This window comes from Macaca thibetana, chromosome X, assembly GCF_024542745.1.
Source record: "Macaca thibetana thibetana isolate TM-01 chromosome X, ASM2454274v1, whole genome shotgun sequence".
NCBI lineage: Eukaryota > Metazoa > Chordata > Mammalia > Primates > Cercopithecidae > Macaca > Macaca thibetana.
Window position 1 is genome coordinate 19,060,249 of NC_065598.1, and position 24,567 is coordinate 19,084,815.

A 24,567-nucleotide genomic window follows, 5' to 3' on the forward strand; every position below is an offset into this window, starting at 1 on the left:
CTGCATAAAATTAACTGTAGTGCATACTGCACCACTGTAAGAATTTTGTAGCCACCTCCTGTTGCTATTGTGGTGAGCTCATGTTATAAGTATCTGCTTAAAACTCCACCATGTGGCCAGGCGCGGTGGCTCACACCTGTAATCCCAGCACTCTGGGAGGCCTAGGCGAGCAGATCACCTGAGGTCAGGAGTTCAAGACCAGCCAGGCCAACATGGTGAAATCCCGTCTCTACTAAAAATACAAAAATTAGCTGGATGCGGTGGCAGGCGTCTATAGTCCCAGCTACTCGGGAGGCTAAGGCAGGAGGATTGCTTGAAGCTGAAAGACAGAGGTTACAGTGAGCCGAGATCACGCCACTGCACTCCAGCATGGGTGAGAGAGCGAGACTCTGTCTCAGACACAAACAACAACAACAAAAAACTCCACCATGTGAGACTGATCATTTTTGCATGAGCAGTTCATCTCTCCAGTAAATTGCAGATCATAGTAAAAAGTGATCACTCACGGTTCTCGTGCATTCTTCATTGTATTTAGTGCAATACCATAAACCTTGAGTAACACCATGGGACCCATACAGAGTGCCACTAGTGATACTGGAAACGCTCCCAAGAAGCAGAGAAAAGTCATGACATTACCAGAAAAAGTTGAATTGCTTGATATGTACTGCAGATTGAGTTCTGCAGTTACAGCTGCGGCCATTTCAAGACAAATGAATCCAGCCTAAAAATCGTTGCAAAAATAGAAAAGGAAATTCATGAAGCCGTCACTGCAGCTATGTCAGCGGTTGCAAAAATCCTGCACTTTTTGCAAAATATAAAATACAAAATATTGTTTATGTTATTGGTAAGGCTTTCAGTCAACAGCAGGCTATTAGTAGTTAAGTTTTTGGTCAATTTTCAACTGAGCCCCTAACCCCCACATTGTTCAATGGTCAGCTGTAGTTCAAAGTTCAAAGCAATTACAAAATGACAAAATTTCAAACTCATTTTCTTTTTAATTAAACATGTTACTTTGAGGTAATTTTACATTTACATGAAGTGCTAAGAAACAATACAGAGAGAACCCATATATCTTTGACCAGGTTTACTCCAATGGTAAGCATCCTACAAAAACTATAGTACAATACCACAACTAGGATGTTGTCACTGATACAAGGCAAGACAGAGAAATTTCCATCCCCACAGGGACCCTTCGTGTTGCCTTCCCACCATCATGCCTACTTCCCTCCCATCCCACCCTCTCCCTTACTCCTGGCAATCACTAGTCAAACTCACTGTCTTTTATTTTTTTAAAAATTAGAATCTGACTAGGTAGATTTTGATGTTATGACATCTTGACTCTGACCACACCTTTGCTCTTTTCAGGCATATTGAACTTTTTGGAACATAGGTGCCAGGCAGTATTATTATATATCATAGTATTTATATCATATTATTTATATCATAGTATTTATATCATAGTATTATTATATATCATAGTATTATTTATATCATAGTATTATATATCATAGTATTATTTTGCTCTTTGAGGATAAAAGCTGGAGCTATCCTGGGAAGATAGGCCAGCTAGACTCCAACTGACTTGCTTGGGTACTCAGCAGGCCTGTGCTGTCCAAACTCTACACATTCAAAAGAAAGATCTGGCCCTGGACTGGCTATTGAGAGATCACCTCTAAGCCCTTGGGATATACTGCCAGCTAAAAGCATCTCTGTTTATCTGGGACCTTGGGCCATCCTAGATAGTTTATGCTAACGATATGATTCACAGTCCGTGTCCTGGGCCACATTGTATCAGTTTGACCTCTGGAGAGGTTGGAGCTGAGGTATTAATATCAGCCACATGAGGACTCCATGCCCACGTGACCCATCCCCAATAAAAACCCTGGACATTAAGGCTCAATGAGCTTTACTGGTTGGCAAGACTTCATGCATGTTGTCACACATTTTTGCTGGGAGAATTAAGCACTGTCCACATGACTCCACCGGGAGAGGACAACTGGAAGCTTGCACCTGGTCTCTCCTGGACTCTACCCTATGTACCTTTCTGCCTTTGCTGATTTTAATCTGTATCCTTTCATTGTAATAAACCATAACTAAGAGTATAACAGCTTTTCTGAGTTCTGTGAGTCCTTCCAGCAAATCATGAACCTAAGAAGGGTCTTGGGGACTCCTAACAACAGGTAATAACAGTGTAAATCCTATAAGTGAGCCCAGGTGCTGACGTAATGGGATTGTATCCAATCCTGGGGTCTCCACTCCCTGAAGTCGGCTCCATCTTGCCCAGATAACAGCAATGCACTTTAAGATTCGTACTTTTCAAATAGCAGCCACTCCAGGAGGGCTAGAGGCCCAGCCTGGCTCTGTGTCCTCTCAGCCTCAGAGAACTTTCAAGGGGTTCGAGGGCCAAATTTAAGTTCCTTCAGATTGGGAAGAAACAGGATCAAACTAATTATGACTGAAGAGATTCCTACCCCCGGTAATCCGGACTGACCCGCTGAACTAGGATGTAAGGGATGGTCAATGAACACAAATGGTTAAAAGTATGTGGGTTTTTTTGGGGGTTTTTTTTTTTTTTTTTTTTTTTTTTTTGAGACAGAGTCTCGCTCTGTCGCCCAGGCTGGAGTGCAGTGGTCGGATCTCAGCTCACTGCAAGCTCCGCCTCCCGGGTTCATGCCATTCTCCTGCCTCAGCCTCCCGAGTAGCTGGGACTACAGGCGCCCGCCACCGCGCCCGGCTAGTTTTTTGTATTTTTTTAGTAGAGACGGGATTTCACCGTGTTAGCCAGGATGGTCTCGATCTCCTGACCTCGTGATCCGCCCGTCTCAGCCTCCCAAAGTGCTGGGATTACAGGCTTGAGCCATCGTGCCCGGCCTAAAAGTATGTTTTTTAAAGTTATAAAAATAATCCATATGCATTTAGGAAAAATCAGAAGACAAAGGTAAGAAAAACCAGAAAACAAAGGTAAGAAAAAAAAAAAAAAAACCAGAATAAAAATCCTTATAAGGCTATCTCCCTGACACAACCACTGTCAATATTCTGAAGAAAATCATTCACCATTTATTGATTATACAAGTATCTATTGAGCATTTATTATGAGACTACAGCAATCAATAAGATAACCACGATTCTAACGGAGCTTCATGTCTACGGGGAAATCTGATACCGCCCACCCCACCTGGGCCTTTCCCTACAAGTCACATGCCAAACACATATTTTTAATTAAAACAAGATCATATAGAACAACGGTTCTCAAGGTGTGGTCACCAGAGCAGCAGCAGCAGCTTAGAATTTGTAAGTGCAAATTCTCAGGCTCTACCCCAGACCTACCGAGCCAGAAATCCTGAGAGTGGGCCCAGCAATCTGTGTTTTATTTCTTTATTTTACCTATTTACTTTTGAGAGAGGGTCTCACTCTGTCACCCAGGCTGGACTGCAGTCATGTAATCACAGCTCGCTGCAGCCTTGACCTCCCGGGCTCAAGCGATCCTCCTACCGCAGCCTTCCCGAGTAGCTGGGACCACAGGCGTGTGTCACCATGCCTGGCTATTTTTTTTCTTTGGTAGAGACTGGATCTCACTCTATTAGCCAGACTGGTCTCAAGCTACTGGGCTCAAGCAATCCTCCCACCTCGGCCTCCCAGAGTGCCGGGATTACAGGTATAAGCCACTATGCCCAGTCTGTGTTTCAATCAACATAGGTTGATTCTGACGCACAATAAAATTTGAGAACCACTGATACAGGAAAATCTACCCAGGAGCTGGCTTTTCTTATTCTACAACAAACCACGAACACACTTCCACGTCTCCAAACATTATTTCCCACACATTTAAATGGCTGTGTAAGGCTGTTGCTGTGCCACCATTTTATTTACCACACCCTATTATTGTTCTTTTAGTTCCAGTTTTCATTTGTGATAAACATTTTCTTGCTGTGCTTTTTTCACTTTATTATATGCTTTCTCACAAATGCATAATACATACTAGTAGCCAAGAGTATTTTGCTCTTAAGGACCTAGACAACCTGCAGAAATTATAATAGGATAGAAGGCCTAATCTCAGGGATGGAGCAGGCAGGGATATATTCTGTGTGGATCTGTCTTTCCCTCCCTTCACATAAAAGCAAGGGAATTCTCAGAGCAGTTGTGTCTGTGCTAACTTTGCTTTAATGAAAAGTCAGAAGGAGAAACATAGTGATTATTACTGTTTTTGCACTTCCACGTTTTTTTCCCTGAGGAAGACATTTCAGAACAAGGTCATGTGTTGAGATGGCTGATGACAACACACAGACACAACTCACCAGACTGGAGGTTTCAGTTTGAACAACCTCTCTGCTGCCTGGACGGCTTTCCCGACATCACTGGCCAGCATGCTGACGCTGAAGAACTGACCCACATCCCAGTAATTGTTCATTTTCTCCAAACTCCCTTTTCTTCCCAACAAACTGTTCAGCCGGACACCTTAAGGATTTGAATTTTAGATAGTCAGAAAACTCTTTCTTAGTTTCTGTCATATTGAGGATAAGCAGGTATTTTATTTTGGCTGCTGTCTCAAGTACGCTGTAGGAAAAGTAACTGATTGTTACTTTTGAAATATAATGCTAGTAGGATGGGCACGGTGGCTCACGCCTGTAATCCCAGCACTTTGGGATGCTGAGGCAGGCGGATCACTTGAGGTCCAGAGTTCGAGACCAGCCTGGCCAACATGGTGAAATCCCATCTCTACTAAAAATACAAAAAAAAAAAAAAAAAAAATTAGCTGAGTATGGTGGTGGGCACGCACCTGCAATCCCAGTTACTCGGGAGGCTGAGGCAGGAGAATTGCTTGAACCCAGGAGGTGGAGGTTGCAGTGAGCCAAGACCGCACCACTACACTCCAGCCTGGGCAACTGAGCAAGACTCTGTCTCAAAAAAAGAACAGAAATATAATGACATAATGCTAGTTATTTCAACATAATTTTTAATGCCAAACTTGTATAATCAAAGCATCAACATCTGCAGTAATAAACAGCTTTACCTATTTTCCTTAGTTCCAAGGAAGTTTCAAATTGTTGTCCAGCAACTATCAGCAAAACTGCAAGATTAATTCCCGAATAGAGAGATGACTGGAGTTCAAACCCTTTGCGATACCTATAATTACAGAACCACCAAAGTCTGATTATATTACAACAAAAAATGTTTAAATAATGGTATAAACCAACTTTCTCATGAAAAGTTTTCTTTCTTTAAGTTTGTTGTTGCCTATTCCCCTTGCCTCCCACCACCACCTTCACAAACAGCCACATGCAGCTCTCTAGTAACTTCAAAAATGTCGTAATAGGCCAGGCGCCATGGCTCATGCCTGTAATCCCAGCATTCTGGGAGGCCGAGGCACGTGAATCGCTTGAGGCCAGGAGTTTAAGGCCAGCCTGGCCAACATGGTGAAACCCCATCTCTACAAAAAAAAATACAAAAATCAGCTGTGGTGGTGCATGCCTGTAATCCCAGCTACTCGGGAGGCTGAGGCAGGAGAATTCGCTTGAACCTGGGAGGTGGAAGCTGCAGCAAGCCAAGTTCGCACCACTGCACTCCAGCCTGGGTGACAGAGCGAGACTCGGCCTCAAAACAAAAAAAAAAGTCATAATAGCAACACAGTAACTTACACCAGGGAGGTTTTTTTTTTTTGTTAATAAGATTATTATAAAAGCCTCACTGATTGTATAAAATAGGGAAATCATCACGAAGTACACAAAAGAAATTTAAACTCAATTCTAATCCTACTCCCAGAAGATCACCATGATTTGATGTCCGGAGTGCAGAGGTGTAATCATAGTTCACTGCAGCCTGGAACTCCTGGACCCAAGCAATCCCTCCACCTCAGCCTCCCAAGCAGCTAGGACCACAGGTTTGTGCCATCATGCCCAGTTAATTTTTTTTTTCATTTTTTTTAAACACAGGGTCTCACTCTGTCACCCAGGCTGGAGTGCAGTGGCACGATTATAGCTGCAGCCTTGAACCCCTGGGCTCAAGCGATCCTCCCACCTCAGCATCCCAAGTAGCTGGGATTACAGGCATGAGCCACACTGCCCACCTAAACCTTGTTTCTAAAGTTGGATTCTAATTATGCATTGAGTATTTTTTTATTACATCGAAATGGCATCAATGGTAGGCCATTTCTCTGCAAGCTGTTTGCTTTTAACAATATGGAGTTGTTTTCTCCTGCAGGAAGCAGTATTGCCAAAATCCAGGATCCCAAATAACTACAGGAGCAGTGGCAAAGTAAGGCCAGTGACAGCGATCTACTCTATCAGGATAAGGAACAGGATACAAAATTGGGAATCGTATTTTTATACCAAAAGGTTAACAGTGACAAGTTCACTCTCTTCTTTACCCTTTTCTATACATAATAAGTTCATTTCTGTTCTATGAACAAGTATGAAAATTATAGGCAGGAAAAAAGAACTCAATTAATGAAGTAACAACACAAGTGTCTTTAAGTGGCACAGTTTATACCAAAGACTTGCTAGTAGTAATTTTGTCACTCATGTGACAGCAAGAGATTTCAACAACAAAATATTAATTCTTCAAAGGAGAAGTTATCATTGAAATCAGTTAAAATATGGCTTTATCAATTCTGAGGCATAATACAAATAGCCTCAGACAGATCAGAGGACACCAAGAAAGTCCTTCCTAGCTTAGTCAACAAAATTCAACCTTTTTTTTTCCTGTGTGTTTTGGGAATTTTAAATTCTACCTCCTTCTAGATGTGACTGTTTTATTTTCTTCTACTATGAAAAGTTATACTGAGAAGAGGGCCGAGAGGGTTGCTTCTCCAGAAGTCAAGCAGGCCCAACTTTGGGGCAGAGAGGAGCTGAACTCCAGGCAGGATTGTAGTCCCAGATTCACCACTAACCAGCCCTGTGATCTTGGACCAGCTCCCCACCTCCCTGAGCCATATGCTCCATGTCCGCACTGGAGAGGGTAGGTTAGATGATATCCAGGATAGATCTTATCTACAGCCACCACGCCCTGAGCAGAAGACGAAGCTTCATTTGCTTCTGCACCTACCGCCACTACCTTCTGAAGCCACTGGAGAAAAACTCCTAGGACTTTCTTGAAGGAGCCAAAGGCAGTGATTTTCTGACCTGGGGACTGAATTCCCAACCACCATAGTGGGAATACAGCTTTCTGTTTTGGCTTTACCAAACATTAACTTCCCTTCGATACTCTGAGTGACTCCTCTCCACCACACGGTGCATTAGGAACTACAGGACATTTAAAAAAAGAAGATGAGGTCATTATGTTCCAAGACACTAGGGTGGAAGGGAATAAGATCTACACATAATTAGTAACAACAGAAGCAAGAATGTGGGATCTTAAAATCACACAAATTCAAGTGTAGAGGAACTCACAAAAGACATATAGGGCCATCTCACCTAGATACTTGAGACATGGCATAAAAATAAAGAGAAATAATAACAGCAGTTTGAGAAGCCAAGGCAGGCGGATTGCCTGAGGTCAGGAGTTCAAGACCAGTCTGGCCAACATGGTGAAACCCGTCTCTATTAAAAATACAAAAAAATTTGCCAGGCGTGGTGGCATGTGCCTATAATCCCAGCTACTCAGGAGGCTGAGGCAAGGGAATTGCTTGAACCAGGGAGGTGGAGGTTGCAGTGAGCTGAGATCACACCATGGCACTCCAGCCTGGGGGACAGAGCGAGACTCAGTCTCAAAAAAAAAAAAAAAAAAAAAAAAAGGCAAGAGAAATGAAACAGCAGTGATTTGGAAAGGGAACCCTCAGCACAGAAAACAGCAGCAACAGAGACAGTAGTCTGGAAAACTCCTTAGGAACTACAGTTTAGTTGGACACACACCAGGTAGTGGGAAACAGGGCTAGAGGTAGGTTGGAGAAAGTGTTCAGGACACCTAGAATGGTGATCTGAGAGTCTGAATTTTTACATAGTAGGGAGCAGGGAGCCATGGTGGGTTCTTGAGCTTTAGGAAGAATAAGTTACAAATCTGTGAAGGATAGACTGAACAGACAGCAAGCAGGGAGTCTACTTGGGTACTGTTAGAACATTCCTGGCAAGAAAGTTAAAAAAAAATGGCAGTGACTGGGGGCAGTGGTGATGGGAAAGGATTGGCAAGCCGTGAAAGAAGGCTCGCAGAAGCGCTGCAAATGGGGCCTGACTGGATGGGGAGGTAAGTGAGTAAAATGTATCGAACACTGACCAAAAGTTTACACCTAGGAGGGTAGAGAATAGTAGTAAGAAAGCAAGACATTGAAAGCCATACCTTGTGGAGAAGAGTAAATGACTTCAGCCTTCAAAATGTTGAGTCTGAAATACCAGCATCATCTTGAGGTAGAACAGGTGGGCAAAGGGGGGAAGTGTAAGGCCATCACTTAGGATGTTGGGCTGGAGAGTTCCAGCTAAGGGTCCCTAGGTGTGAGAGTGGCTGGGATTGCCAGAGAAGTAAGTGCAGATGGAGAGAAGGTGGGGAGGACAGAGCCTCCTGTGTGTATGAAAGGAAGAGAGAGAGAGAAAGAGAGAGGAAGCAGTTAGAAATGAATGAAAGCAGAACAGCAATGCCAAGAGCTCTTATGATGGAAATGAATGATGTGGGCCTGTTGGTTCCACCTTCAGAATATATCCTGCATCCAACTTCTCAACATTTTTATCCCCACCACCCTGGCTCAAGCCACCACCAGCTCTCCCCTGAATTACTGCTATATTCTCCTATTCCCTGCTTCTGTCCTTGTCCCTGTGATAGACTGTTTAATGGCCACAAATTCCTCCCATTGCAATATGCATGTACCTCTGCAATGCAACTTTGCTATTCCTCCTAGCCAGAGGTGGAGCATATTCCTCCATCCTTTTGAATGTGGGCAGGCCATGTGATTTGCTTTGACCAATAGCATGTGGCAGAAGTTAACCACGTGTGAGTTCCCAAACCTAAGCCTCTAGAGGCTTTGCTGCTCCCTTGTTCACTCTCTTAGAGTTCTGCATACCAGGTAAGAAAGCTGGTCTACCAGGATTAGAACCACATAGTGGAGAGCTGAGGCACACCATCAGTAGCCAACACCAGTGGCCAAATGTGTACAGGGTCATTTGGATCTTCCAGCCACACCTGACCCTACAGCTGACTTCAGTTTTAGAAGTGAGCCCAGGTGAAGCCAGCAGAAGAAGTGCCTGGCGAAGCCACAGAATCATGAAAAATCATAATCATTGCTGTTCGAAGCTGCTAAGTTTTGGGTTATGCAGCAAGTGACAGCTGATACACCCCCTAAAATATATTCTTTGCATAACAGTGAGTACTCCTGTTAAAATGCATGTCCGATCTTGTCACTCCTCTGCTCAAACCCTCCATTTGATGTTCCTTCTCACTCAGAGCAAGAAGGTCTTGCCCCCTTCCTGTTTCATGTTGCTCTCCACCCATCCCTTGCTTACTGCTGACCATCCTGGAGTGTGCCTGGCATGCTTCATCCTCAGAGTCTCTGCCCTTGCTGTTCCCTCCGCCAAGAACATTTTCTCCAGTTATCTGTGAAGTTCACTCCCTTATCACTTTCCTACCTTTAGGCACCTTCACTGACCACCCTATTTAAAATTGCAGCCCACCCTTCAGAGCCCTCCTTTATCCCCTTCCCTGCTTAACTTTTCCCCATAGCCCTCACATGACATCCTACATGTGTCGCTTTCTTTAACTTCCCTCACCAGCAAGGCAAGGCCCCCAAGGGCAGGATTCATGTCTGTTGTGTCTGTATCCCTACCACCTAGAAAAGTTTCTGGCACACAGTAAGCCATCACTGAACATTGTTAGATAAATGAACAAATAAGTGAATGAATGAACAGATCACTGGGGAAGATGATGCCCTGGTGGTGGGGGACAAGGTTCTGGAAGTGGGAGCTTGGAAGGAGTGTGCGGGGCCTCCTTCTTGGCCCTTAAACAAGTGTACCTGTGGGAAGAGTGTGACCAGTAGAAAACCCTGTTTCTCATGGTTTTCTCTCAAAAAGGGAATCTGGAAATTCCCAGACCACATTTACTACAAATAGTTGCTCACTGCCAGCAGACAGACATATACATAAGGAAGAGATGCACATCCTCAGCCTATGTGATTCTGTTCCTTGAAGAGATGCATGTGCTGATAACTCAGGCTGAGGGTTTACCACTCAATGGCGCTGTCTCGGCTGGTGTCATCTTTGCAGTCTGAATCCAAGAAGATGTCTTTGTAGATCCTCCCACACAGGCAGAACATGTCAGGGCCCGGGTGATCACAGCTGTGCAGAACCTGGAGCATGATCTGCAGAGCCTTCTCACGGTCACCTGTGCTGTTTCTCCTGAAAGACAGATGTTATAAGGTCACAAATGAATGAATTAAGACAATGGAATAGAGGCCAGGTGCAGTGGCTCACACCTGTAATCCCAGAACTTTGGGAGACCAAAGTGGGTGGATCATTTGAGGTCAGGAGTTCGACACCAGCCTGGCCAACATGGTGAAAAACCTGTCTCTACTAAAAATACAAAAAGTACCCAGGTGGTAGTGGCCCATGCCTGTAATCCCAGCTACTTGGGAGGCTGAGACAGGAGTATCACTTGAACCCAGAAGGCAGAGGTTGCAGTGAACCAAGATCGCGCCACTGTACTCCAGTCTGGGTGACACAGTGAGACCTATTTAAAAAAAAAAAAAGACAGTGGAATATATATGCATTCATCGTGCTGAAAGACAGGTGCAAGGATGCTGTACTTCAGCAGAAAAATTATTTTTTTTCATTTTCCAATGTAGTCACTGCTTAAGATCCACACCGATAAACCTTATACAATTATACTCAGTCTCTACTTGATTCTATCTCAACAACTAAATCATAAGGAAATGAAAAAATAAGCAAAGGGGAAACCTATATAATAAAAAAGACTTAAGAGTCATATTGGCCGGGCGCGGTGGCTCAAGCCTGTAATCCCAGCACTTTGGGAGGCCGAGACGGGCAGATCACGAGGTCAGGAGATCGAGACCATCCTGGCTAACACAATGAAACCCCGTCTCCACTAAAAATACAAAAAAATTAGCCGGGCGTGGTGGCAGCGCCTGTAGTCCCAGCTACTCGGGAGGCTGAGGCAGGAGAATGGCGTGAACCCGGGAGGCGGAGCTTGCAGTGAGCCGAGATCGAGCCACTGCACTCCAGCCTGGGCGACAGAGCGAGACTCCGCCTCAAAAAAAAAAAAAAAAAAAAAAAAAAAAGAGTCATATCAACTAAATGCAACATGCAGACTTTGTTTGGATCGTGATTCAAACAAATCCACTAAAAAACATATGAGGCTGGGTACAGTGGCTCACACCTGTAATCCCAGCACTTTGGGAGGCTGAGGTGGGTGGATCACTTAAGGTCAGGAGTTTGAGACCAGCCTGGCCAACATGGTGAAACCCTGTCTCTACAAAAATACAAAAATTAGCCAGTTGTGGTGGCAGGCGCCTGTAGTCCCAGGTACTTGGGAGGCTGAGGCAGGAGAATCACTTGAACCTGGGAGGCAGAGGTTGTGCCAGTAAACTCCAGCCTAGGCACCAGAGTGAGACTCTGTCAAAAAAAAAAAAAAAAAAAAAAAAAAAGACAATTGGGAAAATTTGGGCACTGACACTGAGAAATTGTTAATTTTTAGGTATGATAATGTAAAACCTAAAAACTGTTCATTTTTAGGCATGATAATGTAACCATGCCTATGTTTTATAAGTGTCTTTAACCTTTTTCTTTTTCTTTTTTTTTTTTTTTTTTTTTTTGAGACGGTCTCGCTCTGTTGCCCAGGCTGGAGTGCAGTGGCATGATCTCAACTCATTGCAACCTCCACCTCCTGGGTTCAAGCAATTCTCGTGCCTCCCTCAGCCTTCCAACATAGCTGGGATTACAGGCATGTGCCACCACACCCAATTAATTTTTGTAATTTTAGTAGAGACAGGGTTTCACCATGTTGGCCAGGCTGGTCTTGAACTCCTAGCCTCAAACGATCCACCTGCCTTGGCCTCCCAAAGTTCTGGGATTACAGGCGTGAGATACCGTGCCCAGCCAAGTGTCCTTAACTTTTAAAGATACACACTGAAATATCTGTGGATAAAATGGTACGTCTTTGCTTTGTAATAAACCCAGCATTGCGGTGTAAAGGAGTGGGTGGGGGCAAAGGGGAACAAAATTGGCCATGCAATGATAATTACCAAAGTGGATATGGGGTAGATGGGGGTTTATTATTCTGATGGTTAATTTTATGTGTCAGCTTGACTGGGCTAAGGAAGGCCAGAAAGATAATAAAACGTTATTTCTGGGTATGTCTGTGAGGGTGTTTCTGGATGAGATTAGCATCTGAATCAACAGTCTGAGTAAAGAAGACCACCCTCACCAATGCAGGTGGCATCATGCAATCCATTGAGGGTACCAAGAGAACAAAAAGGCCAAGGAAGAGTGAATTTTCTTTTTTTGAACTGGGAAATTCATCATCTCCTTGGACATCAGAGTTCCTGGGTCTTGGACCTTCAGGCTTCAGGACTTACCCCAACAGCATCCCTGGTTCTCAGGCCTTTGGACTCAGACCAAATCACACCACAAGCATTCCTGGTTCTCCAGCTTGCATGGGACTTGCCAGTCTCTAGAATCACCTGGGGCAATTCTCATAATCCATCTCTTCCTCTAGATCTCTATACATCCTATTGGTTTGTTTCTTTAGAGAACCCTGCCTAAGACAATTATGCTATTCCCTACTTTTAAATATATTTGTGATTTTACATAAAAACAAAAACAAAAAAGGTACCCATCCTGACCCAATGATTCCACTTCTAGAATCTGTAATATGTACATCTTTTTTTTCATTAATTTTTTGAACAAAGATGTTTGTTATGGCACTGCTTGTAATAGTAAGGAACTGGAGATGACTCAGACATCCATTAACGGAAGAACAGCAAAATATATTTTGCAACAACCAGACTACAGAATAAAGTAATCATTATAAAGGGGCAGATCCATGTGTAATTACCCAGAGGAACATCCGTAACAGTAACATTTCATGGAAAAAACCTGAACTAAATGAAAAGCATGACCCAATTCTTTGAAATAAACACTATTCACATGTTTATGTACATAGACAAAAGTCTGTAAGGATACATATTAAAATGTTCAGAAAATCATTGCTGGGATTTATACAAAACTGGGTATGTTTTATTAATAACCATCCTAATAAATGAATAAATTATTCTTTTTAATTTCTTGGTAATAGGTTTTTTTGTTTGTTTGTTTGTTTGTTTTGAGATGGAGTCTCGCTCTGTCACCCAGCCTGGAGTGTGGTGGCACAATCTCAGCTCACTGCAACCTCCGCCTCTCAGGTTCAAGCGATTCCCCCACCTCAGCCTCCGGAGTAGCTGGGATTACAGATGTATACCACCACACCCAGCTAATTTTTGAATTTTTTTTTTTTTTTTTTAAGGAGAATTGGGGTTTAACTATGTTGGCCAGGATAGTCTCGAACTCATGACCTCAGGTGATCCGCCAGCCTCGGCCTCCCAAAGTGCTGAGATTACAGGTGTGAGCCACTGCGCCCGGCCACAATAGGCTCTTTTATATTTTCTTTCCTGAGGACATGCACCTCAAAAACTACCGCATCATCCCAGATGTCAAATTAGTACCTAAAACAGCCAGACTTTCTCAACTGGGGTTCCATGACAGAATTAATCCCTGGAAAAAATTATTTGATTATTTGAGTAACTATTTTTTCAGGGCTCCCAAGGATGGTACGTAGCCAGCCTCATTCTGGATGCAGAAGAGAAATTCAATCATTTCATACAATAGATGCCAGCGGGCATTAGGACTTAATTGTCTTGTGGAACCCAACCTGGGTGGAAAAGGGCTAATCTAGACACTTGGCCACCTTCTGGAAACCTGCAATAATTAAGCCTGTATTTTGACTCGGACTTTTTCCATTTTCTACCTTGATCCTGTTCTAACATATTTTATCTTTCCTCTTTTTGTCATATAGAATCTAACTGAACTAACCTGCAAACCGGATCTCTTGTTGCACAGCCATTGTATAATATTCTTTAATTTTTAAGAACCAACACAAACCAACTCAAATTTACTAGAGCATTTAAATAATTTCTAACGTCTGTGGCAAGAATATGAAAGATTGAAACTTTAATGAGGCACAACATTTCCACATCTGTAATTAGCCAACTTTTGAAGTGTGAAATATTCATGATTCTGAAAAGAATGTACTAAACTCAATAAACTCACTTAAATGCTTTTTTTTTTTTTTTTTTAAAGACAGGGCTTTGTCGCCCAGGCTGGAGTACAGTGGTACAATCTCAGTTCACTACAGCCTCAACCTCCCAGGTTCAAGCGATCCACCCACCTCAGCCTCCCAAGTAGCTGTGACTACAGGCACGTACTACTACACCTGGCTAATTTGTGTACTTTTTGTAGAGACAGGGTTTCACCATGTTGCCCAAGCTAATGCTTAATTATTGATATGAGCTCAGGTTTGTTTGGATTTTAGCTTTTTGGACCAGTTACATCAAGATTTCCCTTGAATTTTCTCATTAACTTGAAATTTACCCTTGTTACTCGAAACAAAAGGTCTTTTGAGTAAAAACAAAACAAAAATCAAACATTTGAAAAAATTAAAAGCAAAGAGATTTTCAGCTTAAAAGCCACTTTAAGACAGGTGTTAAATAACTAATCCTTTTAGTGGTTAATAATCAGCTTTTGGATCTGCTTATCATTTTCAGATCCCAAGGTATCCAAGAACAAGCCTACAGATAAAAACTCCTATGTTGAATCAGTCAGCAACATCTGTTTCTGGCAATTAAGGCCATTTCACAATTAAGAGAAGGAAACTTTGACAGTGGGTCTGAATCTTGGCTGCATATTAGAATCACCTGGGAGGCTGGGCATGGTGGCTCACGCCTGTAATCCCAGCACTTTGGGAGGCCAAGGTGGGCAGATCACCTGAGGTCAGGAGTTCGAGACCAGCCTGGCCAACGTGGTGAAACCCTGTCTCCACTAAAAATACAAACATTGGCTAGGCATGGTGGCAGGCGCCTGTAGTCCCAGCTACTGAGGAGGTTGAGACAGGAGAATCACTTGAACCCCTGAGGCAGAGGTTGCAGTGAGCCGAGATCACACCATTGTACTCCAGTCTGGGCAACAAGAGGGAAACGCCATCTCAAAAAAAAATAAAAATAATTTTTTAAAAAAAAGTATCACAGGGGAGCTTAAATCTGAAGACCCAGACATCAGTGCTTCTCATGCTTGACTTTCTGAGTCAGTAGGTTGGCATCATTGCTAAATCCACCACTCCCTTCTCACTCCTTGTCCTATCTCACATACATATGCATTTGACAACCGTGTACTCCTTCCTCCTTGGACTACTTTTATCATTTGATTTGCAGGACACCACACTCGCCTACTTTATTTTTTCCTATTTTAGTCCATCTCTCTGATCTTTTCACACTGGAGTGTACCTTGGCAGTACCCTTGGACATTTCATCTTTCTTGGTTACCACCCTAGATCCCTTGATCATCCACTGCTGTGACTTTTGAAACCATCCATATTCTGATGACTTCCAAATTTCTATATCCAGCCCAGGCCTCTCCCCTAAAATCCAGACTCATATATCCAACTGCCTTCTCAGCATCTTGTTTGCATGTTGATACCTCAAACTTAACGTGTCCCAAATCAAACTTTTTTTTCCCCCTCCCTGAGACAGAGTCTCACTGTCACCCAGGCTGGAATGCAGTAGTGCATTCTCAGCTCACTGCAACCTCTAAGTCACAGGGTGAAGAGACTCTCATGCCTCAGCCTCCCAAGTAGCTGGGATTACAGGCGTGCACCACCATGCCCAGCTAATTTTTGCATTTTTAGTAGAGACAGGGTTTAGCCGTGATGACCAGGGTGGTCTTGAACTCCTGGCCTCAAGTGATCTGCCCACCTTGGCCTCCTAAAGTGCTGGGATTACAGGTGTGTGCCACCATGCCCGGCCCCAAATCAAACCCTTCATTATCCCATCAAACCTGTTCTACAGTCTTCCCCTTCTTGTCAAATGGCCAATCCATTCTTCCTCTTATTCAGGCCAAAAACTTTGCAGTCATGTTTGGTTCCTCTAACACCATTTATTGGACCAGGAGATTCCGCTGGCTTTTATTTCAAACTATATCTGAAATTGACCCACTCCTCATTAAGCCCACCCTTACCACTCTGGTCCAAGCCACGTCATTTCCTGCTTCCACACCTTCTAGTCTCAGCACAAGTCATAGTGATCCTCTACGCTGTAAGGCAGGTCATGTCATCCTTCTACTCAAAACTCACCAGTGGCTCCCATCTTAGAGCAAACACCAATTTTCTCTCAATGGCCTGTAAGGATCTACAAGATGTGTTCCTAGTTATTTCTCCAACCTCATCTCTTACCACTCCTGCGCCCCAATCACCTCCTATGCTCCAGCTACACAAGCTTCCTTGCTATTCCGCAAGTTGATCCCTCTACCTGAAATGATCTTCCCCCACATATCACATGATATGTTCCCTTGCCTCTTTCTGATCTTTTCTCCATGCCACTTTCTAGTAGGTGTGGTCTTCTCTGAGCACTCAACTTAAAACTGCAATCTTCCCATCCTACTTACTGGCCACCCTATCACCCTAAACTGTTTTAATACATTTAGTTTTTTTTTTTTTTTTTCATTCTATCTCCCCATTTTAGAATGCATGCTCCAAGAGGGTAGAGATTTTTGGGTCTGATTTGTTAACTACTGTGCTTAGAACTGGATCTGGCACAAAGTAGGTGATCAATAAGCGTCTGTTAAATGAATGACTGAGCAGTTATTGTAGTGACATGGAGAGATCTCTAAGCATTGATTACTAAGTGAAAAAAACAACAGAATACCTCCTGTGTGGTCCTATAGTTTAAAAACTCTACAGTATGACATATTTTCACAGTATGGAAATGCATAGAAAATTGTCTCCAAGAATATACACCAAACTGACAAGAGAGGTTACTTCTGGAATATGGACGGGACAAGAGATTAGAGTTCAGAGGGATAACTGCTTTAAATGGATTGTTTTTCAGTTTTTCACAGTAATATACAAACATATTCATCTACTATTACTTTTGTTTTTTTGAGGCAGGGTCTTGCTCTGTTGCCCAAGTGGAATGTAGTGAGCGGTGTGTTCATGGCTCACTGTAGCCTCAAGCTCCTGTGCTCAAGTGAAACTCCTGCCTCAGAGTGCTGGGAATACAGGCACGCACCACCACACCCAGCTTTTATTTTTTATTTATTTATTTATTTTTGGTAGAGACGGGGTCTTTCTATGTGGCCCAGGCTGGTCTCAAACTCCTAGGCTAAAGTGATCCTCTTGCCTCGGCCTCCCAAAGTGCTGAGACTGCAGGCATGAGCCAACACACGTGGCTTCATCTATTACTTATGCAATAAAATGCACAGAATAAAAACACAACACTGGATTGGGAATCATATAGAGCTAGATTCTGGTTATTTTCACACCATTGATTACCCAACCCATTTGAATTTTGAGCACGGCACTTAGCCCTTCTGTGCCTCCGTCCTTCACCTGAAGTGTCTGACTTTGCTTACGTCAAAGCATTGCCATGAGCTACGGGTCTGCCAGAGCATCGACTTGCCACCAACCATCCTGTCTCCCTGGCCCTCTTTTCTACACTGTGTGTCTACAAGAGGAAATTCATAGGGCAAGAGACAGAATCCCAGTAAATCCTCCTTCTAAGCCAGCCCTGAGCTTTCACACACAAAAGGTCTCGTTAGATCAGCGTCCTTCCTAGGATATAGTTTGTGTCGGGCCACCTGTCAAAAACCTTACAACAGACTTCTGCTTCCAATCAAGATGTAGAAGAATGTGAAAGGTCTTCACTCCCGTAGTGACAATAAAAACCCAAACAAATATAAAAATCACACCGAGGTCGGGCACAATGGCCCATGCCTGTAATCCTAGCACTTTGGGAGGCCAAGGCAGGTGGATCACTTGAGCTCAGGAGTTTGAGACCAGCCTGGCCAACATGGTGAAACCCTGTCTCTACAAAAATACAAAAATTAGCCAGGTGTGGTGATGGGTGCCTGTAATCCTAGCTAGTCGGGAGGCTGAGGCAGGAGAATTGCTCAAACCCAGAAGGTGAAGGTTGCAGGGAGCAGAGGTCGTGCCACCAGCCCTCACTCTCCCTCTTGCTCCCTCTCACCACATGAGCTGCCTGCTCCGCCTTCACCTCCTGCCATGAATAAGACCTGCCTGAGGCCTCCCTGGAAGCTGGGCAGACACCAATGCCATGCTTGTACAGTCCGCAGAACTCTGAGCCAATTAAACCTGTTTTCTTCATAAATCACCCAGTCTCTGGTATTTCTTTATAGCAATACAAGAACGGCCTAACACAGGGATATAATATTCTATATCTTGATTGTGGTGGTAGTTTCATGGGTGCGTTTATTTGGCCAAAATCATCAAATCGTGCACTTAAAATTTTAGTTTATCATATGGTGGTTTTTTGAGACAGGATCTCACTCTGTCACCCAGGCTGGAGTACTATGGCATGATCATAGCTCACCGCAGCCTTGAACTCCCAGCCTCAAGCAGTCCTCCCATCTCAGCCTCCTCAACAGCTGGGACTACAGGAATAAACCACCAAGGCAAGCTAATTTTTTCTTTTTTCTTTCTTTTTTTTTTTTTTTTATAGACAGGGTCTCACTGTGTTGCCTAGGCTGGTCTCAAACTCCTGGCCTCAAGTGATCCTCCCGCCTTGGCCTCTCAAAGTACTAGGATTAAAGGCATGAGCCACAGTGCCTGGCCTATGGTATGGAAGTTATACCTTATTAACGCTGACTTTAAAAATACTAGAAAACTAGGCAGTAGTTCTGATAGTGTCCTACTGGGGCAATCACTGGTGTCTGCCCTCAGATGCACTCTTGGCCTTTCTGCACCCCTGCTTTGTGTTACAGGGGAGCTGACTCCTCTAGGTTGCCATGCTCAGCTGACAGCAACCGGTGGGAGGCACTGGGGGCAGAGGGTGAGGCCCTGCAGGATGGGAAGGAAGAAGAAGCCAGCGCAGTTTCTCCCTTTTTCTTGCCACTCCAGCAATAGCCGCATCTCTGTTAGACCCAGCTCCCACCAGGCTGGCTCACAATTGTTCCAGGTGATCCTGGCACCTGGGCTCTGGTAACATCACCTCTTCCCTGGGTCCCTCCAGCCAAGGGGTGATAGCAGCTTCCTGCTGATGCTAACTTCAGGGCTGCCTCATCATTTCCGGTCTGGTTTGTCAGCTCTTCTATCACCTGTGTAACCAATTTCCTACATTGTTTCCTCTATTTTAGTATATATGCTGCCGAAGCAAGCACATAAGTTTCCTCTATTTTAAATACCTAGAGTGGTCTTTGTTTCCTGACTGGACCCTGACAGATACACACCTACCACAAGAAAGCAGGTGCCCTGCTCTGGCCAGATGCCTCGTATTTACATACACGGAAGGGAACAACTAGAGGCGACCTGTGTCTTAGTGTGAACAATGTTCAGAGCCAAATAAATGCACAAACCCGAATGGTTGTTTTTCTACTCTACAAATAGGACCCAGTTATGTATCAGGCACAACCACCATGAAATCATCCACCCTAGCTGCCATCATCCCAACCTTTCCCAGTCTCCTGGGATCGCAAAGCACCACCTGTGAAGGCCGGGCTCTACAGTGGGCTGACAGGCCCTCTGATGGGGCTGGGCATTGCCCAGGTTGGCTTTCCCATTCAAACGAAGGCAGTAGGAGCTGAAGAGTGGCCTTGCCTGAACTCTCTGTTCTGCTCTGTGACATGTCACCAGGAATCTCCACGCTGACAGATCCAGTTAAACTCTACTCCTTATTTGAAATTGTAACAGGGTCACCAAGCCCCATTTCTTTTTGTTTTCCTGGGCACACAGCCAGACCACATTTCCCAACTTCCCTTGAAGTGAGATTAGGACACGAGACTGACTTGTGGCCAATGAAACATGCAAAGAAGTAATAAACATCACTTCCTGAGCAGGCTCCTACAACCCTCTCTAGTATAGTCAAAAGTGCAAACAACTCAAATGCCCATCAACTGATGAATTAATGAAGTGTGGCCCATCTGTACAATGGAATATTAAGCCATAAAAAGGAATGAAGTCCTGACACATGCTACCACATGGATGAACCTTGAAGACAGTATGCTAAGTAAAGGAAGCCAGACACACACACAAAATACATACTGTATGATTCCATTTACATGAAATGGCCAGAATAGGCAAAGCCAGAGAGACAGAAAAGAGACCAGTGGTTTCCTCAGGCTAGAGAGTGAGGCAGGAGAAGGGGGGTAACTATTAACACGTTGCCAAAATGGATCAGTGATTGCTTAGGAATGGGGGAGAAGAATTGAGGGAAGCCAGGAAGTGGGGGTAACTGGTAATGGGTATGGGTTTTTGGTGGCGGGGGGAGGATGATGAAAATATTCTAAAATTGATCGTAGTGATGGTTGTACAACTCTGAATATGGTAAAAAAAAAAAAAAAAAAAAAGCCACTGACTTGGACACTTTAAATGGGTTGTTCTTTGGGTCTCTGAGACAGGATCTGGGTCCGTCGTCCAGCCTGGAGTGCAGTGGCGCAATCTCACTGCAATCTCCAACTTCAGGGCTCAAGCCATCCTGAGTAGCTGGGACTACAGGCATGTGCCACCACGCCTGGTTAATTTTTGTATTTTTTGTAGAGACAGGGTTTTGCCATGTTGCTCAAGCTAGTCTCAAACTCCTGAGCTCAAGTGATCCGCCTGCCTTGGCCCCACAAAGTGCTGGGATTACAGGTATGAGCCACTGCATCTGGCCAAAATGGGTTAATTGTATGATATGTGAATTATATCTCAGCAAAGCTGTTCCAAACACAGACACAAAACTTCTCTAACAAGTCACCATGCTCTTTTCCTATCATCTGGCTGAAAGGAGATCTGAGGACCCAGGAGAGGGCAGAACTTCAGGATGCAAGGAGACTGAGTTCATCAAGAAATACCTGAAGAAGAGACTGCCCAGCCAGGATACATCCACATTGGAATAGTGCGTGAGTGACAAGAAACTTTCATCATGTTTAGTCACTGAAACTGTGGGGCTGTTTGTTACAACAGTTACACTAGCCTGACTAATACCCAAGTCAACACTACCGAGGCGGCAGGGGTTCCCTCGGTCAGGAAGATCTGTTCCCCTCTAACTTTTTACCACATCCCTTTTTTAGCAGACACCCGGGATCTCACGCTAGGAAGACTTACATCACCACTGACCCTGACCTAGCCCATGCAGACCCCTCTACTTTTCTGCATTCCCTGCTTTGAGCCACACCCTACTTCAGTGGTTATCTTTGGGTAGTGGTATCACCGGTAATTATGTTTTTATATTTTTCTGTATACAATAAGTATGTCTGACTTGGATGTTTTTAAGCACAGACTCACATATAAATAAAGAAAATGCAATATATTTACTTTCTACTACCAAACTTTAAATTAACTGTAGCACCCAGACACTCATTATGTGGCTCTCTTCTAATACTATACCATGGTTGATCATTAGTCACTTCTTCATTCACTTACCCATTCAACAATTTTTTTTTTTTTTTGAGGCAGAGTCTCACTCTGTCACCCAGGCTGGAGTGCAGTGGTGCGATCTCAACTCACTGCAACCTCTACCTCCTGGGTTCAAGTGATTCTCCTGCCTCAGCCTCCCAAGTAGCCGGGACTACAGGTGTGTACTACCACACCTGGCTTTTTTCTGAGACGGAGTCTCACTCTGTTGCCCAGGCTGGAGTGCAGTGACACAATCTCAACTCACTACAACCTCCACTTCCCGGGTTCAGGTGATTCTCCTGCCTCAGCCTCCCGAGGAGCTGGGATTACAGGCATGTACCACCACATGTGGATTGGGGTTTTACCATGTTGGCCAGGCTGGTTTCAAACTCCTGACCTCAAATGATCCACCTGTCGCAACCTCCTGAAGTGCTGGGATTACGGGCATGAGCCACTGCGCCCAGCCTTTTTTTTTTTGAGATAGAGTCTCGCTGTGTCGCCCAGGCTAGAGTGCAGTGGCACAATCTCAGCTCATTGCAACCTCCGCCTCCTGGGTTCAAGTGATTCTCGTGCCTCAGCCTTCTGAGAAGCTGGGATTACAGGCATGTGCCACCATGCCTGGCTAATTTTTGTATTTTTAGTAGAAACGGGGTTTTACCCCATTGTCTCAACCCAAAATCTCCTTAAGCTGATAAGCAACTTCAGCAAAGTCTCAGGATACAAAATTAATGTGCAAAAATCACAAGCATTCTTATACACCAGTAACAGACAAACAGAGAGCCAAATCAGGAATGAACTTCCATTCACAATTGCTTCAAAGAGAATAAAATACCTAGGAATCCAACTTACAGGGGATGTAAAGGACCTCTTCAAGGAGAACTACAAACCAGTGCTCAGTGAAATAAAAGAGGACACAAACAAATGGAAGAACATACCATGCTCATGGATAGGAAGAATCAATATCGTGAAAATGGCCATACTGCCCAAGGTTATTTATAGATTCAATGCCATCCCCATCAAGCTACCAATGAGTTTCTTCACAGAATTGGAAAAAACTGCTTTAAAGTTCATATGGAACCAAAAAAGAGCCCGCACTGCCAAGACAATCCTAAATGAAAAGAACAAAGCTGGAGGCATCACGCTACCTGACTTCAAACTATACTACAAGGCTACAGTAACCAAAACAGCATGGTACTGGTACCAAAACAGAGATATAGACCAATGGAACAGAACAGAGTCCTCAGAAATAATACCACACATCTACAGCCATCTGATCTTTGACAAACCTGAGAAAAACAAGAAATGGGGAAAGGATTCCCTATTTAATAAATGGTGCTGGGAAAATTGGCTAGCCATAAGTAGAAAGCTGAAACTGGATCCTTTCCTTACTCCTTATACGAAAATTAATTCAAGATGGATTAGAGACTTAAATGTTAGACCTAATACCATAAAAACCCTAGAAGAAAACCTAGGTAGTACCATTCAGGACATAGGCATGGGCAAGGACTTCATGTCTAAAACACCAAAAGCAACGGCAGCAAAAGCCAAAATTGACAAATGGGATCTCATTAAATTAAAGAGCTTCTGCACAGCAAAAGAAACTACCATCAGAGTGAACAGGCAACCTACAGAATGGGAGACAATTTTTGCAATCTACTCATCTGACAAAGGGCTAATATCCAGAACCTACAAAGAACTCAAACAAATTTACAAGAAAAAAACAAATAACCCCATCAAAAAGTGGGCAAAGGATATGAACAGACATTTCTCAAAAGAAGACATTCATACAGCCAATAGACACATGAAAAAATGCTCATCATCACTGGCCATCAGAGAAATGCAAATCAAAACCACAATGAGATACCATCTCACACCAGTTAGAATGGCAATCATTAAAAAGTCAGGAAACAACAGGTGCTGGAGAGGATGTGGAGAAATAGGAACACTTCTACACTGTTGGTGGGATTGTAAACTAGTTCAACCATTATGGAAAACAGTATGGCGATTCCTCAAGGATCTAGAACTAGAAGTACCATATGACCCAGCCATCCCATTACTGGGTATATACCCAAAGGATTATAAATCATGCTGCTATAAAGACACATGGACACGTATGTTTATTGCAGCACTATTCACAATAGCAAAGACTTGGAATCAACCCAAATGTCCATCAGTGACAGACTGGATTAAGAAAATGTGGCACATATACACCATGGAATACTATGCAGCCATAAAAAAGGATGAGTTTGTGTCCTTTATAGGGACATGGATGCAGCTGGAAACCATCATTCTTAGCAAACTATCACAAGAACAGAAAACCAAACACCGCATGTTCTCACTCATAGGTGGGAACTGAACAATGAGATCACTTGGACTCGGGAAGGGGAACATCACACACTGGGGCCTATCATGGGGAGGGGGAAGGGGGAAGGGATTGCATTGGGAGTTACACCTGATGTAAATGATGAGTTGATGGGTGCTGACGAGTTGATGGGTGCAGCACACCAACATGGCACAAGTATACATATGTAACAAACCTGCACGTTATGCACATGTACCCTAGAACTTAAAGTATAATAATAATATAAAAAACCCAAAAAAAAAAAAAAAAGAAACAGAGTTTTACCATGTAGACCAGGCTGGTCTCAAACTCCTGACCTCAAGTAATCCACCTGCCTCGACCTCCTAAAGTGCTGGGATGACAGGCATGAGCCACCGTGCCAGACCCCATTCAACAAATCTGTATTGAGTGCCTACTCTGTGGGTGTCACAATGTTACTAGGCACTGGCTATATCATGGCCTAGTATACACCATGGCCCCTGCCCCCTCAGGCTTATAGTACAGCAGGAGGGATGATAGGTATTAAACAAGTAATACAGAAATTGAGTGCTATGAAGGGAAATAACAAGCACTATAAGAATGAGTAACAATAGGAACATCCTTTCCAGACTTGGTATTCTTTGCAACATCAGCTTTTCTCAGAAAGAGACACTGAAACTGAA

General features: G+C 43.7%; 1 protein-coding gene across 1 annotated transcript in view; it reads right to left on the reverse strand.

The window, feature by feature from the left end:
- Positions 1–24,567, reverse strand: part of MAP3K15 (mitogen-activated protein kinase kinase kinase 15) — a 150,374-nt gene that overhangs the window by 56,785 nt on the left and 69,022 nt on the right. The window contains exons 7-9 of the mRNA XM_050776619.1: positions 10,140–10,310; positions 5,012–5,124; positions 4,296–4,455 (exon numbers count right to left, since the gene is read on the reverse strand). Of these exons, the coding sequence (XP_050632576.1) occupies positions 4,296–4,455; positions 5,012–5,124; positions 10,140–10,310 (444 nt within the window). The remainder of the gene's footprint in view (positions 1–4,295; positions 4,456–5,011; positions 5,125–10,139; positions 10,311–24,567) is intronic.